The sequence below is a fragment of the Leptonychotes weddellii genome, chromosome 12 (assembly GCF_054177405.1).
Source record: "Leptonychotes weddellii isolate Sample4059 chromosome 12, ASM5417740v2, whole genome shotgun sequence".
NCBI classification, from domain to species: domain Eukaryota; kingdom Metazoa; phylum Chordata; class Mammalia; order Carnivora; family Phocidae; genus Leptonychotes; species Leptonychotes weddellii.
The window spans coordinates 64807795-64826207 of NC_138380.1; the positions used below are offsets into that span (position 1 = coordinate 64807795).

At 44.6% G+C, this 18413-nt stretch overlaps 1 protein-coding gene across 1 annotated transcript in view; it reads left to right on the top strand.

The window, feature by feature from the left end:
- The window catches only part of LOC102738565 (uncharacterized), a 29437-nt gene extending 17576 nt beyond the window's left edge, over positions 1 to 11861 (top strand). The window contains exons 5-9 of the mRNA XM_081799695.1: positions 2408 to 2445; positions 2529 to 2616; positions 4399 to 4488; positions 7237 to 7284; positions 11692 to 11861. Coding sequence (XP_081655821.1) covers positions 2408 to 2445; positions 2529 to 2616; positions 4399 to 4488; positions 7237 to 7284; positions 11692 to 11844 — 417 coding nt within the window. The 3' untranslated portion in view covers positions 11845 to 11861. The remainder of the gene's footprint in view (positions 1 to 2407; positions 2446 to 2528; positions 2617 to 4398; positions 4489 to 7236; positions 7285 to 11691) is intronic.
- Positions 11862 to 18413: the final 6552 nt, after the last annotated feature.

Genomic DNA, 18413 nt, shown 5'->3' on the forward strand with positions numbered 1-18413 from the left:
GTCAAATCACTATGTTGTATACCTGAAACTAATACAATATTGTATGTCAACTATACTTCAATTAAAAATTTAAAAAAATGCATCGTCCTACACACTTGAGTGTGATAAGCCTGGATTTGGGTCTGTGCCTTCTGGTGGTCAAAGAGAGGAAGGACACATGCCAATGGCAAGATTCTCAGCATCCATATAGTGCAGTGTCCAGTGTGATTTCTGTGTTGGGAAGAATAGCTTCATCCCGAGGCTGGAGAAGACTAGCTCTCTGATGCTTACATGTGGGCACTTCCTTGGTTGCCAGAGCATTGAAAGGCCTTTCTTACCTGGTGTGGATACCCTGCTCATTGCTGAGGAGAGCAGGTGGTTTCTCCCAGTTCCTACAGAGACCACACTCAGGAAGGAGTGGGGGCTAAAAGCCAGACACAGAAAGATATTAGGAATCCTGGAGCAGAGGCAATAGGGTGGGGAAGTTTTTCCCAAAAACTCCCGAATTTTTTATTTTAAAAATTTCCAAGAAAAAAATTTAAATTATTACAGGAGATCAAAGTTATTGGTCTCAAAAGAAGCTCTCATCTCTGAGGTTTTGTTGTGTATCCCAAAGCAGGTAACAGCTTAAGAAAATATTATAGAGGGACAAAGAATTAGTTATATCTTCTAGACTTTATGTTTTGACTAAGTATTAGGAAAAATATGGAGAAAACCATTTCAGAAAAGGAGTTGAGGGGAAAATGAAAACACACACACTGAGGACAGCTTTTGTCCCATAGCATTTAAGCCCCTGGAGCCCATGTTCTGTGCTCTTGAAGCCATTAGGCGGGTTTGACTTCTCATTCTCCTCTTGGGAAAACTGAAAGAGTGGTTTCCCGCTTTATTTATTTATTTTTTTAAAGATTTTTATTTACTTACTTGGCAGAGAGAAAGACAGCGAGAGGGGTAACCCAAGCAGGGGGAGTGGGAGAGGGAGAAGCAGGCTTCCCCCTGAGCAGGGAGTCAGAATCCTGGGATCATGACCTGAGCCAAAGGCAGACGCTTAAGGACTGAGCCACCCAGGCGCCCCTGGTTTCCCGCTTTAAATCTTTCCCTCTCCCTCCAACCTCTGTCTTCCTCCCACCATCCTCTCTCTGTCTCCCTCTGTCTCTGTCTCTGTCTCTGTCTCTCTCTCTCACACACACACACACACACACACTTACGTGCTGCAAAAGATGGAGAAATATGCAGCAATCGAGCAAGTAGGAGAAGAAAATCTTAAGAGGAAGGTTGGAAGCAAGCACATTTTTCAAATATCACGTGTACATGGAACAAATAGAGCTTTTTAAACCTATACTGGAAATAAAGACAGCTCTGGGAAATTTAACAAAGTAGAGAATCAGGCAGCTACTCACTGGGGTTGGGACACGCGGAGACGCAATCCAGGACTCTGGGGACCGCGGTCGTTCTCCTCTCCCATCCTGGATAACGTTGGCCAGCTGGAGAAGCTCAAAGCCGCTCTAGCAGTCCTCGCCCCGCGGTTAGGCGGCGTCTTCATTTTTACTCCCGGGCACTAGCGGATTCTCCCCTGGCTCTTGCCGCGGACCAGAGAGTGAGCCAAGGCTCCGGACTTGCCTCTGGTGGAGGCGCCCTACCAGCTGGGGAATGTCGTCAGGCCCTTCAGCAACTGTTCACTGCTGTCGCACTCCACCTGTCTGCTGCTGGAGCCCGGCTGTGCCCCTGGGGCCCTCCTTGTTGCCTTTGTTGGGCTCCTGCTCTGGCTTGAGCGCCTCTCTCGCACACGGCGCCGCCCCGGCTGCGGTCAGCCGGTGGACACGCCCCCGCCTCGTGCAGCCCCAGTGCAGCCCGCTTCGGAGCCGGAGACTGGCACCTACAGGTGCAGCTCCACGCGCAGTGGAGAACTGCCCTCGAGCCCCGTCCCCGGGGCTGAAAGGGCCTCCATCCTCCCCCCTCTTCTGAGGTCTGAAGCTTTTAATTCTCACCCAAGCACTGTAGGAAGGGTCCGTACTGAGGCTGTGGGCGAAGCATCAGTGGAAAGAGCATATCCTGCTTTGATAAATTAGGATTCTGTGTGGTTGGCGCCATGGGATTAACGGCAATACGGTCTACAGATAAACCTTTTATTACGGTTTCGATATTCCTATTGAATGCATCTTTAATTCCCTAAGTACGTTGAAAGTTACTCCTGCGTTCTAAGAATTTTTACTAATAAAAGAATCTTGTCAGTCTTGGGGGGAATGTTAGGAAAATGTTTAGTTCCACTGTTTCCCGTAATTAATCTTCCCGGTAGTTTTGCACGCTAGCGTTATCCGTGCTCCCGCTCGCTCCCTCGACCCTGCCCAAAACACCCGCCCCTTAAACCATCTCCTCTGGCTTCTGCGCCTCGGGAATCGGGGTTCTGATTTACTGTGCATTTTGTTTTTAGACGGTTCTTCAAGGTCTGCTGCTCGGAGCCGTATCAGTGTAAGTCTTGGATACACATTTCCTTTTCCGTGCGTGCTTCTCCTTGTATGTATGTCAACAGTAATCACAGTCTCTGCTTTCAGTTTCTATAACGCTGAGGAAGTGTTATGGGCAACGGCTGCAACCGCAGTGGTGACGTTATCGCTCACTCTGTTTGCTCTTCAAACGAAAGTATGTATCACCGGAACCGATTACCGTCCTAAGCGAGTGTGCGGGTGTGTGTTCCTGTGCCCCTGCTGACCCGCTCTTACCCCTCCTCCCTCCTGCTCACTGCTGTCCTGCGGGCCTCACCTCCGTGGCCTCCCCGCCTTCTGGCGTCTGACTTTGCTAGTCACCACGTTAAAAAGGCAAAAAAAAAAAAAAAAGACCAGGTGAAATTAATTTTAATCATATATTTTATTTAACCGGATATATGCAAGGGATTACCATTTCCGTAATCGCTAGAACAAACATTTTACTATTTTACATCCTTTTTTGAACTAAAATTCAAATCCAGTGTGTTTTAAACTTACAGCCCACTTCACTTGAGCCACCCTTCAAATGCCCACCAGCCGCAAGTATTGAATGCACCGCTGCAGACAAACATTTTTTTAACAGCCATCAGAATCACCTGGAGGGCTTGCGAAAGCAGGTTCCTTGGGCTCCACCCTGCGGTGGCGGCTTCAGAAAGCCTGGGGCTGGGCCCAGTAATTTGCATTGCACCGCTGATGCTGATGGTGCGGAACCACCCTTGGAGACCTAATACTTCAGATTACTCTCTTGGTGTGCAAAGGGTAGGGAGTGAGGGGGGAAATAGAGGAAGTAGGAAAACGCTCTGACAAAATATCGGAGATTTCAAGGGTCTTCTTTTGCCGCATAATCTTATTAAGGTCAGAAGATGATATTCCCCTTCCTTTAAAAGAATCCTCATCTTTTGGGGGCGCCTGGGTGGCTCAGTCAGTTAAGCGTCTGCCTTCAGCTCAGGTCATGGAGCCAGGGTCCTGGGATCGAGTCCTGTATCCAGGGTCCTGGGATCCGAGTCCTGCATCCAGCTACCGGCTCCGCGGGGAGCCTGCTTCTCCCTCTGCCTCTGCCTCTCGCCCTGCTTGTGCTCTTTCTCTCTGACAAATGAAAAAAAAAAAAAAAAGAATCCTCATCTTTCCCAGGCTGATTTGGTCCCTGATTTATTAAAAAGGCAAAACCAAAAAGCATATTAATAAATTTCAAAATTGCAAAAGAATCATTAGCAGTAATTTTTTAAAGCATAGTGTATTTTTATTTTTATTTATTTATTATTTTTTTTAAAGATTTATTTATTTATTTATTTGACAGAGACAGGGAGAGCAGGAACACAAGCAGGGGGAGTGGGAGAGGGAGAAGCAGGCTTCCCGCCGAGCAGGGAGCCCGACATGGGGCTCGATCCCAGGACCCTGGGATCATGACCTGAGCCGAAGGCAGCCGCTTAATGACTGAGCCACCCAGGTGCCCCAGCATAGTGTATTTTTATTAAAACATATGCATACAAACATGAAAAAGGTGCCCAGTTAACATTGGTCTATTTCATTCCATTACTGTATTCTATGCATGACACTTTTAAAGATACGAATAATTAGGATCATACTATACATATAAATTTACATCCTACTTATTCAGTGTACCTTTTTTATTAGGGGAAACTTCATATAAATACAAAATAGAATAGTATAATGAACCCTCATGTATCCTTGGCTCCTGTGATTTCCTCCATACTCCGACCCACTCCTCCCTCCTGAAGCAAGTTCCAGTCAACAGCACGCTTTTTAATGTAGCATTTTTCCGTGGTGGGGCAAATGGATTTCCATGGTTCTCAGAAATGTCCTGGGTAAATATTAGCAAACGGGTCAGTGTCTATCTATGGGTATAAAATGCGTCTCTAAACATCCTGAAATTCCTTATGGATGATAACTGAGTTGTTTTTGTGTTGTGTTTCCTCAGTGGGATTTCACCATGCTCAATGGAATGCTGTTTGTTTTACTCTTCGTACTTATTATCTATGGAATTCTCTTACTCTTCATACGATCATATGTAAGTGGGATCTCATTTGGGAACCTCAGAGAATCGTTAGAAATGTAGGGTGACGTGGTTGTGTTGTGTAGGTTGTGTTGGCCTGGATCCTCTGAGAAGCAGACCTGAAATGCGTGAAGCACGTGAGGACTGAAACGGGAGAAATGTCTCCGGGAGGAAAGGGGCCGGGGAGCCGCTGGTGGCTGGAAGACCTGTCCGATCCCAGTAGCGTATCTGACGCCAAGTGAAGGAGGGGGAAGGTGGGTGGTGGGAGCCTTCTAGACAGGAAGTCAAGGCAGGTTCATCAAGGCCTTCAGGGCGCCCTTGAGCTAAAGCTGACTGCACTCCTGTGTCTCCCAGGAAGTCACTTCCCAGTGACTGAGAAGTGGCAGCCAGGCCCCTCCCTGGAGCTGGAGGTCCGTGAGGCCTGTCCTTGTGGCTGCCCAGTGTGCCAAGGACATGAAGTGTGGGGCATGAAGACTGAGCTCCTTCTCTAGACCACAGATGTCTTTCCCTCAGACGGTGTAGGGGGTGAATCTCCCCACGGGGCAGGTCAGACTCCGACTCCTATCCTTAGGTGCCGCTTGTTTGAAGTGATAGGAGTGGAGACATGGGCTTTTTAAGACTTTCCCCGACAACAGCCTAGGGGAGGCTCCTTGTTTTCCAATTCCAGCTTTGCTTGCTTGCTTTCCCTCCTTTCTTCCTTTTGTATCTTCACTGACTTCTTACTAGACCCAAGCCTGTGGTTTTCACATAGGCATTACATTGACTTCTCACGACCTTCCTGAAAAGTACACAGGTCATCTACTATATAGGTAAGGACACAGGCTCAGGGAAATTAAGTAACTCCTCCAAGTTCACACGGGCAGTACGTGGTAGGGGTGGGATGAAAGCCCCATCTGTGTGACACCAGTGCCGCGGCCTTTCCCGCACTGCGCACCGTCTGCGGACTGAGGCTGCAGGGCTGTGGGGAAGTGGAGGCAGAGCGTCTGGGCCTGGGGCCCGGCTGGCATTGGCCCCTGTGTGGAGACAGGCGGCCGGGTCCACTGAGGACTGGCCTGCGGCCTGTGACCTTTGGACTAAAGCCCCAAGGCCAGCTTGGCCCAGCTGCTGAATCAGAGTTTCTTTGATAACAAGTGGACTTGTTCAGTCATCTTCAGACACATAACCAGCAGTTCTGCCTGAATTGGTTTAGCTTTCCGAATGACCGTAGAGACTTACCGCTAGGGAGATAGCATCTATATTTTATTTAATTTATTTTAATTTATGTTTAGCATCTATCTTTTAGAGATAAAAACGCAAAGATATCACAAAGATGTCCTTTAAGAGGCCATACAGCTCTCCAATTATTATTACGGATGGTAGCCCAGATACTGGTAGTAATAACCCCAATATTTATTAGGTTGGTTCTGTAGGTCTTTACAATACCATCTAGGTGCAGTTAAGGAACTGTGTTTCCTACTAGATAGATGAACTCCAGTTCCCACTGTAAACTTCCTTTCACAAATAGCTACAATATATAATCTTACACACCGTTTAAACGGAAGACTTTGACAGAACCTTGTTGTAAGTATACATGCTTGTTTGACTTGGGCAATTTTGAATTCTTCAGACTCCAGTCATCAGGTGTTTTCTTAGTGTTAGCTCAGTCCAGAAACACTGCCCCTCCCACACTGTGTCACTGACTCCTAATTTATGTCCTTCACCAAGAATCTTCCCTGGTTAGCAGAATGCTCTCTTTATCTAGGATGAGCTTTCTTGTCCTGAAAAGCAAATGACATGATTTTTCTCATATGTTATGCACCACCTCTTTATCCTCTCCCCCATGTAAAGCCAACCCCTTTGGCATTCAGATCAGTCCTATATTCTGATCAGGGCTGTTTTGGTTGCACTGAACAGACTAGCTTGAGGCAAAGACTCCGGGGATGTTCATGGAACTCCTAGGTAGGAAGAAGCGACAGGATTCACAGAAATGGAAATCCCCTCCCCTTCCTCTCTTGGGCTGAGCTGACTGGCCAACTCTATTTGGATAGTAATAGCTCCAGCACTAGCTGATGATACAACAGCCTCTGGGAATTTCTGACCGGCCTGGTGCATTTGTTTGATCCTACTCACCTATAAGGTTTCTGGTCAGTCAAGAGAGTCACTGCTGTTGGAGTGGATGTCTTCCATCTCTTGTCAATCAGCTCTAGCTAGGGCGCTGGAGGGTCACTATTTTCCCAGAGCGACCTGTTCCAAGAGCTGAGTGTAGGGGCAGGTGCTGGAGAAGGGCTATGTGATGGTGCAGAAAGTGAAACATATCCAGTATGTTCTACTTGCCCTACCATGCATGAGATGTTTGACACTTACTTGATAAAACTGATTTGGCGGGGCGCCTGGGTGGCTCAGTCATTGAGCATCTGCCTTTGGCTCAGGTCATGATCCCAGGGTCCTGGGATCGAGCCTCACATGCGGCTCCCTGCTCGGCGGGAAGCCTGCTTCTCCCTCTCCCACTCCCCCTGCTTGTGTTCCCTCTCTTGCTCTCTCTCTCTGTCAAATAAATGAATAAAATCTTTAAAAAAAAAAAACTGATTTGGTAAGGGTTGTTTTCATTTGTTGGCTGAATGGAATGGAGTGGATGCTGTGGACCACGATGTTCAAAAAGATGAATTTCCCCACAGATTTGACTTTCTGTAATATTGGGTCCTTATCTGACAGCAGTGACCCAGGTGAGCCCTTTCATTATTCTGAATCTTGTTCTTAACATACAATTGTTTCTTCTCTTTGCAGTGGTTGCATCTGTTGTATGCTGGCCTTGGAACTATAATCTTCTCACTTGTAAGTCCATTTCTCCCTCACTTTGACAAAGTGCATATGGTATCTGCATCAACAGTGCCCCTAAGCCTGTGCTGGCCCCAGAGTCTAGCAGAGTCAGGAATCTACTCGAAAACCCTCCGGGAGACTTCTCCCTCCTACGCCTCCCCCTCCTCCTTTCCCTCCTATCCTTCTTCTTTTTCTTTATGAAGACAATTTTTAGAGCACTTTTAAGTTCACAGCACAATGGAGAGGAAGGTAGGTACAGACGTTTCCCATATCCCCCCGTGGCCCCCCACATACATGGCCTCCCCCATGATCAACATCCCCCACCAGAGTGATACATTTGTTCCACGACGAACCTACATGGACACATCACAATCACCTAGAGTTTACATCAGACTTCACTCCTGGTGTGGTACACTCTCTGGGTTTAGATAAATATATACTGACATGTTCCATCATTATGCATCACGCAGAGTCTTTTTTTTTTTTTTAAGATTTTATTTATTTATTTGAGAGAGAATGAGATAGAGAGAGAGAGAGCATGAGAGGGGGGAGGGTCAGAGGGAGAAGCAGACTCCCTGCCGAGCAGGGAGCCCAATGTGGGACTCGATCCAGGGACTCCAGGATCATGACCTGAGCCGAAGGCAGTCGCTTAACCACCTGAGCCACCCAGGCACTCCACGCAGAGTCTTTTTTACTGCTCTAAAAATCCTTTGAGTTCCACCTTTTGATCCCCACCCCCCTACTTCCAACCCCTGGCAACCACTGATCTTTTTCCTGTTTCCAAATTTTGCCTTTTCTGGAATGTCATATAGCGGAAGTCATCTAGTCTGTAGCCTTTTCAGAATGGCTTCTTTCACTTAGTGATGTGCCCTTAAAGTCCCTGTGTCTCTTCGTGGCCTGATAGTTCATTTCTTCTTAGTGCTGAATAACATTCCATTTTCTACGGTGCTGCGGTTTATGGCTCCGTCCACCTACTGAAGGGCATCTTATTTGCTCCCATGTTTTGGCAATTTTGAATAAAGCTGCTATAAACATCTGTGTGCAGGTTTTTGTAAGTTTTCAACTCCTTTGGGTAGATACCAAGGAACATGATTGCTGGATCGGATGGTAAAAGTATGTTTCGTTTTATAAGAAACTTCCAAAATGTCTTCTAAAGTAATTTCACCGTTTTGCATTCCCACTGGCAATGACTGAGAATTTGTTGCTCTCCATCCTCACCAGCATTTGATGTTGTAAATGTTCCAGAATCTGGCCATTCTAATAGTGGTGTCTGATTGTTGTTTTAATTTGCATTTCCCTTATGACATATGATGCAGGGTATCTACTAGTGGTGTTTATTTGCCACCTGTATATCTTCTGTGGTGAGGGGTCTCTTAAGTTCTTTGGCCCATTTTAAAATTGGATTGTTTGCTTATTGTTGAGTTTTAAGAGGGTTGTTTTGTTTTGTTTTGTTTTTTTGTATATTTTGGGTAACAGTCCTGTATTAGATGTGTCTTTTATAAATATTTTCTCCCCTCTGTGTCTTGTTCTCTCATTCTCATGACCTTGTCTTTCACAGAGCAGGAGTTTTACATTTTAATGACCTCCAGCTGATGCATTATTTCTTTCATGGGTTGTACCTTTGGGGTCATATTTAAAAAGTCATCACCATACCCAAGTCATCTAGGTTATCTATGTCATCTTCTAGGAGTTTTATAGTTTTGTGTTCTACATTTAAGCCAGAGATCCATTTTGAGTTAATTTTTGTGAAGGTGTAAGGTCTTTGTCTAGATTTGGGTTTTTTGCACATGGATGTCCAGTTGTTCGAATACCACTGAAGAGAATGTCTGCTCCATTGTCTCGCCCTTGCTCCTTTGTCAAAGATCAGTTGATTATATTTATGTGCATCTAGTTCTGAGCTCTCCAGTCTGTTCCATGGATCTATTTGTCTCTTCTTTCACCAATATCGCCCTGTCTTACTTACTGTAGCTTCATAATAAGTCTTGAAGTCAGGTAGCATCAGTCCTCCAACTTTGTTCTTCTCCTTCAGTATTGTGATGGCCATTCACACACATTTATTTAAAAAAAAATGTAGTCATACTATATAGAATGTTCTGTCTTCCTGGTCCGATGGTAGTGGGTTCTCAGAACTTGTTAACACTAAAGTTGGTATACAACCCCCACCCCCCCATAGCTAAATTTGACTGGCCCTAAAAAAAAAAAAAAGACTGTTCTGTCTTTGCTTTGTCACTTAAAAATAATGGTCTCCACATTTTAGCAGACATGGATTGAGTTCACTCTTTTTTAAAGGCTGCATGATATTCCATTTTATGCTTTTATCATGTCACATATTTTAGGTTTTCTCTTTATTTTTGGCATTTCCAAACATACCCAGAAGTAGAGAGAATGGAGTAATAAACTCCACACATTATCACCCAGCTTAAAAATATCCACATTTTGCTTCATTGTGTTCCTTTTTGTTAGAATTATGTCCTATTTTCAAATGTCAGAAAAATTTAGACCAGGAGGCTAATGTTACATATGCACATTTTAGTTTTCTTACTCCTTCCGCTGATATGAAGAGAACTGACTTGTGCTCATTTTCCTTTACTCTTTTGCTCTCATCCTTTGCATACTAATGCATGCCTTTATATCTCTTGTGTCCTGTTTTCAGGCATAGTTTGTTTCTATGCAAAAGTACATTGTTGTTTCTCTTTCTGGAGGCAGAACAAATACTCTTGTAGACTCAGACAGGTCTACCCAACACTAAACAAATAATGGGAGAGGGAAATCAAAATTTTTTTCAGGGAGGTGGGGAGGAGATGGTTAACCATGAGAGCTGTAGGGGTGAGGCAGGGTGTTACCCCCAAATGCTCCTGGGGGTCTCAATCGCAGCTCATCTTACTCTCTCACTTCTGTCTGCTTTCAAAAACATTTCACCTGGGAAGTGCACTCCTAAACACCAAGACGTGTCTGTGAAATGATTAGAAGTTATTACCCTCATATAAGAAGAAATAAGATAAAGTCAGGAGTTCTCGGAGGAGAGGAAGAGAGAAAGCGCTTCTCCATAGAAGTCAGAACGTCAGGGTGATAAATGAAGGCTGGAAGCTCAGCTGCTGGGCAGCCCGTTTTCTAGGGTGACCAACTGTCCTGGTTCGCCCAGCACTGAGGCGTTTTCCAAGGACACACTGGAATGATTGGTCACCCTAGCTTATCCCCCACCCCCCCGAAGTTGCTGGAATCAGTCAGAGGGAGAGGGGAGCAGTGAGGAGAAGGGAGTCAGTGTCAAGGTGAGGCACCTGCTTTGGCATCCTGCCCAGCCTTGGGTTGGACTTCCTTCTCTGCCATTCGCCACAGTGTGATTTTCTCTTCTTGGAGGCTCAGTTAATCTCCCCTGCCTCCACCAGGTGGGTCACATTTTACACGAGATGATGTCTGTAATGAGCTGGCATGAAGCCACCCAGGAGTGCCCACTTCCTTTCCTCCTGGTCTTCTCTCCCTTTCTCCTTATCTCTCCCAGTCTGAGTGGCAACTGGGGCCCACGGAGAGCTGATACCAGAATCACTTGGGATGGGTCTTACTGAAATGGATATTGTTGTAAACGAGTTATTTTAAAGCATCCTTAACACCCCAAGAATTCTCTGTCGTGCCAGCATTGATCTGTCCGGTGGGGCTCTGTGGCTCAGCCCCACAGCACTAGACTCCGTCTAGAGTCTGGATACAAAGAAGTGAGGGGCCGCTTGTTTTCTTTTCCTCCTCTAATGAACTCCTGCTGCCCGGGGCCGCTCACCTGGCAGCAAGCACAAGGGCAAGAGGGCTCCCTGACTTTTTCCTTGATGTTTTAGGAACTCCTAATTTTACCTACTGTAGCTGAGCTAAAACATTTATTTTGGGAAATATTTCACCATATACAAACCCCATCTTCCCCTCCTTCTGTTTTGGAAATACCAACAGCATCATAAAACCATCCCAATGTCAAGGTTTGAAAAACGCTATCATCCAAAGCTCCAGGAATTCAGAATTATTGCTGTGTGTGAATCTAAATGTCAGGGACCATCTTTATTTTCGTTCTTTGTTCAGCAAGAACGTGTGGGGAAATCACAAATACAGGGAATTTTGTAGTTTATCTCTGTGTCCAATCGTTCCACCTGGTCCACTTCATTGGCTAAAGGCCCACAGGTTTCTGCATTTGGAAAGCAAAAGGAGGCTTATGGACTTGGTGCCACTGTCATCAGGAGGATGGAGCACTTGCTGTAATAGATAGAAGATGCACTTGGGGACAGAGTGAATGGTCGAGGCTGTAAAAAGAACATATATATAGCCACAAATTGAGTTTCTGCAATATATTTATGGATGCTAAAATATTTTTTCCAGGTAATTTAGGATACCTACTTGATAGAAATGTACAATTTAGGTAGCTAATTCTTCTTTCTTTTCTTTAAGTACTTGGTGATGGATGTACAGCTCATGGTGGGAGGGCGCCACCATCACTCTGATCTGCACCCTGAAGAGTACATTTTTGCTGCCCTGAACATCTACTTGGATATCATCAACCTCTTCCTTTTTATTTTGCAACTGATTGGACTGGGACGGTAGTCATGGGGCCAAGACTGGTTCGTGTTGAAAAGAGGGAAGGAGGGATGCCTGTGAACATGTTGCCAGGCTCAGACATGCGGAGGTTACCCCACTTCATTAGCCTTTTAGTACAAAAAAATATTTAAAAATAGTTATTTTTTTTTTGTCAAATGAAACCAAGCATTCAGTAGATGCTGGCTGTAGCTATGATATTTTTAGTTCCATTGTCCCATTGCAAAACTTTCTGGGGGACACTTCTGATTTTCGTAAATTCAGAAGATGAGTATCATAATTACATACTAACAAACATTTGCAAGAGGTCCATAATAACACTGTTGAAGTGTTCCAGGCAGTCTTTAAAGCTGTAAACAACATCTCTGTACATGAATAAATTTGATTACAGAAACCTATATTTACCCATTCTCTTTTCTTGGACATTCTGTGGACATTCTTGAATATTTTCGCATCTGACTTTCTTTTTTTTTTAAGAGTAAGATAAACTAAAGAATTCTGCCTTTTCCCTGTATTCCAGGGTCAGACTGGGGAGAATAATAGCATCTCCCTCGTAGGGGTTAGAGAGAATGAACAGACTTAACGTGCGTAAAGGGCTCCGGATAGAGGGTTAGCTACATTGTCACCATCTCACCTATATTTCTGGGCTTAACTCAGCGACCGCCTCCCCTGACTGTCTGGAACAACTAAGAAAATGATCTTAATTGTGATAAAATACTCATAACAAAATTTACCATCTTAACTATTTTTAAGTGTACAGCTCAGTAGTGTTAAGTACATTCACAGTATTGTGCAACCCATCTCCAAAATGTTTTCATCTTGCAAAACTGAAACTCCATACCCACTGATCAACAAGAAGTCTCATAACATTTTCCATGACTTATTTATTTATACACATCTTATATAACTGGTTTGATTATGGTCCTGAAGGTCATAGATTAGACAGATCTTTATATCCCTCCTGGAGTCTCATACCTTGTTGGTGTGAGATGCCTGATGAGAAGATTTTCACTGAGATATAAAAGTTCACACTTTCAAATCCATCCAAAGGAACCTATGGCTACATCCTTGCCTCACCTGTTTCTAATTCCAAGTGTTGGTCCAGCCAGTCTCTGGTGCTTGCCCCAGCAGGAAGCATATAAGTCACGTCTGCAGGATGAGCAGGCACGAGGCAGGCCCACTTGTGGTGTGCTTCAGGTGGTTCAGGGAGCGAGCTGGAGAGAAGAGATTTATGTAGAGGGATGGTATATGCCAGATGACAGAGAACCTCAACTTTCAGGCTTAGGATTTCAGACCATCTTGTAGGCGTAAGATTTCGATTGCAGTATCATGGTGAAGGCACTGCTGTAGGAGAATTAGTCTGGTCATTGTGGGTGGGTTAGGGTAGAGAAGGGAGGTGTTAGAGAGGAAGGCTGTATCAGAGCTAATGCAATCACATACACTGAAGGCGCTATAAGAACAGACCTGGGATGATAAATGGGGTAGAATGAGTCAATCACCTGTGATCGTGATAATGGACAAAAAAGGCTGATGGAAGTTGATCTCTGATTGGATGACTCTTCAGGGTAGGGGAGAAATAAGGATGTCCCATATTTACTGCGGGTAATTGTCTTGAGAAAGAGGGAAATGGCTTGGGGAGTTGTGATGTGATAAAAGGTTTAGATATTTTGAATATGTGGAAACAGGAAACATGAATCCGGCAGTTTCAAGAGCTGAAGCTTGGGGCTAGAGGTAACTGGGGGCCATCACAGGCGAGAAGTGAGGCAGGGAGAATGGATGAAATAGTCAGGAATGACATATACAGGGGAGTCCAAAGACCAAATTCCAGAAATACCAGTAATTAGTAGATGGAAGGAAGAAAAAGAATATGGGTCATGAAAACAACAGTGAGAGGGTAACATTACGGAGGCTGGCAGAGCCTTTCGGGAAGGCGCTGGTGAGGTGTGGCTATGATTCACTTAGGGCTGTGATGTCTCAGATCCTTAAGAACACACAACACTGTTTCATTAAATCTATACCCAAAAGTCAAGCAACTCACAATAAAAGCAAGAGCAAGCCCAGTGGATTTGACAGTGACTGGATCACTGATTTGGAGGGACAGAGAGGACCGAGTCCAGACTTCATGGAGGCAGGAACGGTTATCGTGGAAGGGGAGGCCAGACCCCAAGAGAGAAGTCTGGTTGCTTCACCTCTGGAAGGAGAGAAACGGCAGAGGCAGGCAAAGGTGGTACATTTTTTACTTTTTGGTTTTTCACTCTCCAGGACAGGTGACATTTGGGGCATGTTTGAAGGCAGAAGGAAATGAAGGTACGAGAAATGGAGAAAAATCCTAGTGAGTAGCGACGGGAAGAGGGGTGGCCCCTGACAGGCCCAGGGCCCTTTTTTCTAAAACTGGAGAGGGGCGCCTGGGTGGCTCAGTGGTTAAGCGTCTGCCTTCGGCTCAGGTCGTAATCCCGGGGTCCTGGGATCGAGCCCCGCATCGAGCCCCGCATCGAGCCCCGCATCGAGCCCCGCATCGGGCTCCCTGCTCGGCGGGAAGCCTGCTTCTCCCTTTCCCACTCCACCTGCTTGTGTTCCCTTTCTTTTTTTTTTTTTTCTTTCTTTTATTCTTATGTTTGTGTTCCCTCTCTTGCTGTGTATCTCTCTGCCAAATAAATAAATAAAATCTTTAAAAAAATAAATAAATAAAACTGGAGAGAGGGATTGGAACATTTATCTGTGGCAGCCTCTTTTGAAATGGAGGGGAGATGTGAAGCAGAGGAAGTAGGGTCTGCAGAGGCTGTGCTGTGGGGATCAGGACTCAGAGAACAGCAGAGGAGGTTTGATCTGGCTGCCAAGGGTTGTGCATGCGGGAGTCAGCATGAGAGGACTGGGAAAACTTCATTTATCGAAAGTATTAGAGAAAAGAAGGCTATGAATAAGGCAAATGAGCTTTTCCAAATAGACACAATCAAGAGCAAAGAATTCTAGTTTGGGAAACTTTCAAATGACAGTGGATTATAATTCTGTGATGGCTGCAGATCATGATAGCATAATTCTTTCATCATCAATCGGAAATGGATCAGTTAGCCAGCAGTTTAGATTTAGGCGAGCGTTGTCTGTACAGTTTTTTTTTTCTTTTAGGATTTTATTTATTCATTTGACAGAGACACAGCGAGAGAGGGAACACAGCAGGGGGAGCGGGAGAAGGAGAAGCAGGCTTCCCACGGAGCAGGGAGCCCGATGCGGGGCTCGATCCCAGGACCCTGGGACCATGACCTGAGCCGAAGGCAGAGGCTTAACGACTGAGCCACCCAGGCGCCCCCGTGTAGTCTGTTTTTGATGCTACGGCATTGCAAATTAGACAAATAGAATAAAATAAAATAGAATCAAATTGAAAAATCAAGGCTGTGGGAATAAAAAGCTTACTGTGGAAGGAAGTTTGATTCCTTCCATCGAGGAGGTTAGTCTTGGTTCTCCAGAGGTCCAAAGTTAATCATAAATTAGACTAACATGTAATTGAACTGAACCTGACTGGGCAAAATAATTTGCAAATACCACCTGTTTTCTGCTGGGGCCAGACATTTGTCTTGCAGCTTTTCTAGGATTCCTTGCCATCCTAACCATTGCTTTAGAAAGTTTCTGCCATTTCCTTGTCTCCTAAAGGAAAAGCAGGTGCCAGTAGGGACAAATTTTGAGTGAGCTGACCCTTCAACGTGCAATTCTGAAATTCTTAGTGGGGGTGTATGTCTCTCAAATTGCTGCAAGCCAAGCCCCAGACATCTAGAAGACCCTTGCCCATCCTCCCCTTTTTCCTAAATTGTAGCCAATTGGAGAGATGTGGAACTGAGGAGAGCCTGGAGGTAACAGTGGACTTTAATTTCAGTTAGAATCTCCAGAGGTTTGCTGAGCCAAATTCCTCTGCCTTCTTTCCAGTGATTCTGACTCAAAAAGCTACCACTTGTACAAAGGGAGGTAGGTTCCTGACATGAGATTAACCTGTTACTGCCACAGAAGTGAAGAGATGCCCAATGTGGGGAGAGCTTCACTGGAGAAAGAAAACAGACTGAGCCTAGATCAGAAACTATACAGTAAACCAACAACAAACACAGAAAAACTTTGAACTGGATCTTGAGCAAAATGACGATTAAAGATTAAAGATTCTATAAAGGAGTCTTACGGAGATGGGGTTGGGGGGAAAGCAAGCCTGCTTTGGAGAAGGGTCTTACAGGGAAAATATTATCAAGGTATTAAATGCCCTGGCACCTTCTCCTAATACAAACATTATACATATGGACAGTTCATTTATACCAGAGTTCAGGAAACTAAGGCCCCTGAACCAAATCTAGTCTGTTTTTCTGTTAGAACACTGCCACAGCCATTATTTACTTATTGTCTATGAATGCTTTTGTGCTACAACAGCTGAATGGAATAGTAGCCACAGAGACTGTGTGGCCTGCAAAGTCTAAAATATTTACCAGCTGGGTTTTTACAGAAAAGGTTTGCCAACCCATCATTTACATGATTAAAATGTTAAGATCCTAATGGATGAATTGACAAGCACAGCGTGTTTGAAGTAATATTATTGAAGTATAAAAGCTATCATAAATTCCTTTGGGAAGTTAGTTTTTGTTAACTACCAAATACGCATAGTTGAATTTTTGAGATTTCTGCTATGTATAATATATACATGCAGGGAATGCTTCTATATATTTTCTCTTACAAATACAGCACCTGGCAAGTGTAGGAAATTTTTGGTTTCAAGTTCTACAGAATTGACTCTATAGGAATCATTATAATACTTTATAATAATACCGTAATTACGTAAATTCTATCTCAAGCAATCTATTTGCTCCCAGGGAAGCCTTTTGAGTCTGAACCCCTTCAGTATCTGGCATGCTAACGAGAAGGGGCTGTTCCCAGCATGAATGAATTGTGCAGGGGTAGGATGGGGGAAATTAGATGGTCTCTTCTCGTCTCTGGAATGATTTACCATAAAGCTTCATTTCTAGATTTAACTGAATTTACAGATCTCAAGTAAGATATTTGAATTTTAAGTACAAGCACTACAGTCACATATACCTGACTTTTTGGTAACCTGTTATTTCAGATTAGCTCCTACCTCCATAGTAGAGTTTCTTCCTGGGTTTATAATCTCTGATTATATACTGGCAAAGTCCTGAAGATGGGCGTAACCTCTGAAATATGAGCAAGTAGAAGAGAAAGGGACTTTAAAATCTGGGAGGACCCTCTAAAGCTCCTGGGTCTGGATACATTAACAAACATTGCCATGTGTGTACCTGCCAAAGGCTTTGCTACCAGAGTCCTGGTGAATTAATTCCATAAAAGAAGAAAATTCAGCTGGGAAGCTTGAGGTTTTGCATACTCTCCTGGCATCAAGAAAACCTTCCTGTATATAACAGGGACATGCTGGCTGATTTCATTCTTAAGTTTCTGCTGCCCCAGCACCACATCAGGCATTTCCATTGTCTCAGTAATGTTCTCAACCACACACAGCCTATTTAGGGTCTACTGTATCTGCCGTTACATAGCGGTGACTTGATTAAAAGAAATTCTAATACATCCATGGCAATCTTTTTACTTCTGCATTTAGTAAGGACTCTAAGCCACACCTCTTGGCATCAGTCTATCTGATGAGATTAATTTATTCCCAATATTAGAAATTTGTCTTTTGAGGGGCATCTGGATGTGCTCAGTCGGTTAAGCGTCTGCCTTCGGCTCAGGTCATGATCCCAGGGTCCTGGGATCGAGCCCCGCGTCGGGCTCCCTGCTTGGCAGTGAGCCTGCTTCTCCCTCTCCCGCCCCCCCTGCTTGTGTTCCCTCTCTCGCGTGTTTCTGTCAAATAAATAAATAAAATCTTAAGATTTGTATAAATGCAGAGAGAGCACAAGCAGAGGGAGCAGTAGAGGGAGAAGCAGGCTCCCCACTGAGCAAGGAGTCCGATGCGGGGCTAGATCCCAGGACCCTGGGATCATGACCTGAGCCGAAGGCAGACGCTCAACGACTGAGCCACCCAGGCGCCCCAAGAAATTTATCTTTTGAGAAGAGTCCCCAGTTTGGAAATCTGTCAGGAGTGGCCTCAAATCCAGTGATACACAGCACCTTTGTACACCAACTTTGGATGTCCACAACAGGGTAGTGGAAGCTTACAGGAAAAGAAACAGGAGAATCCATAGAATTCAGGTTATACTTTCTATAATGCCCACAAATGTGGGGCAATCTATAATTTACTTTTAACTTCTGTTCTTATATTATCCCAAACGGGTATTCCCTCCTCTAGCTCTAGATGAGGTTCGATGAGCACACGTATCTATCTAATACAAAAGGGCCTTGGTGAAACTACTCATGTTAAAGGCTATTATTTCACAGTTAGCCTTGTTCTTTTTAAAATCAGTATGCCCCCTGGCACTCAGAGGCTCAAAGGAACATCAATGGCCAAAATGTCCATGGCATATACTTGACACTACCGTCAAGAACAAATGTTGGCAGTTTCAGTATATTTACTTAATCACAGTCTTTGAAACAAAGCCACTGCTGAAGATCTCATTGATGGTTTCCAAGTTGCAGCTCATAATGCA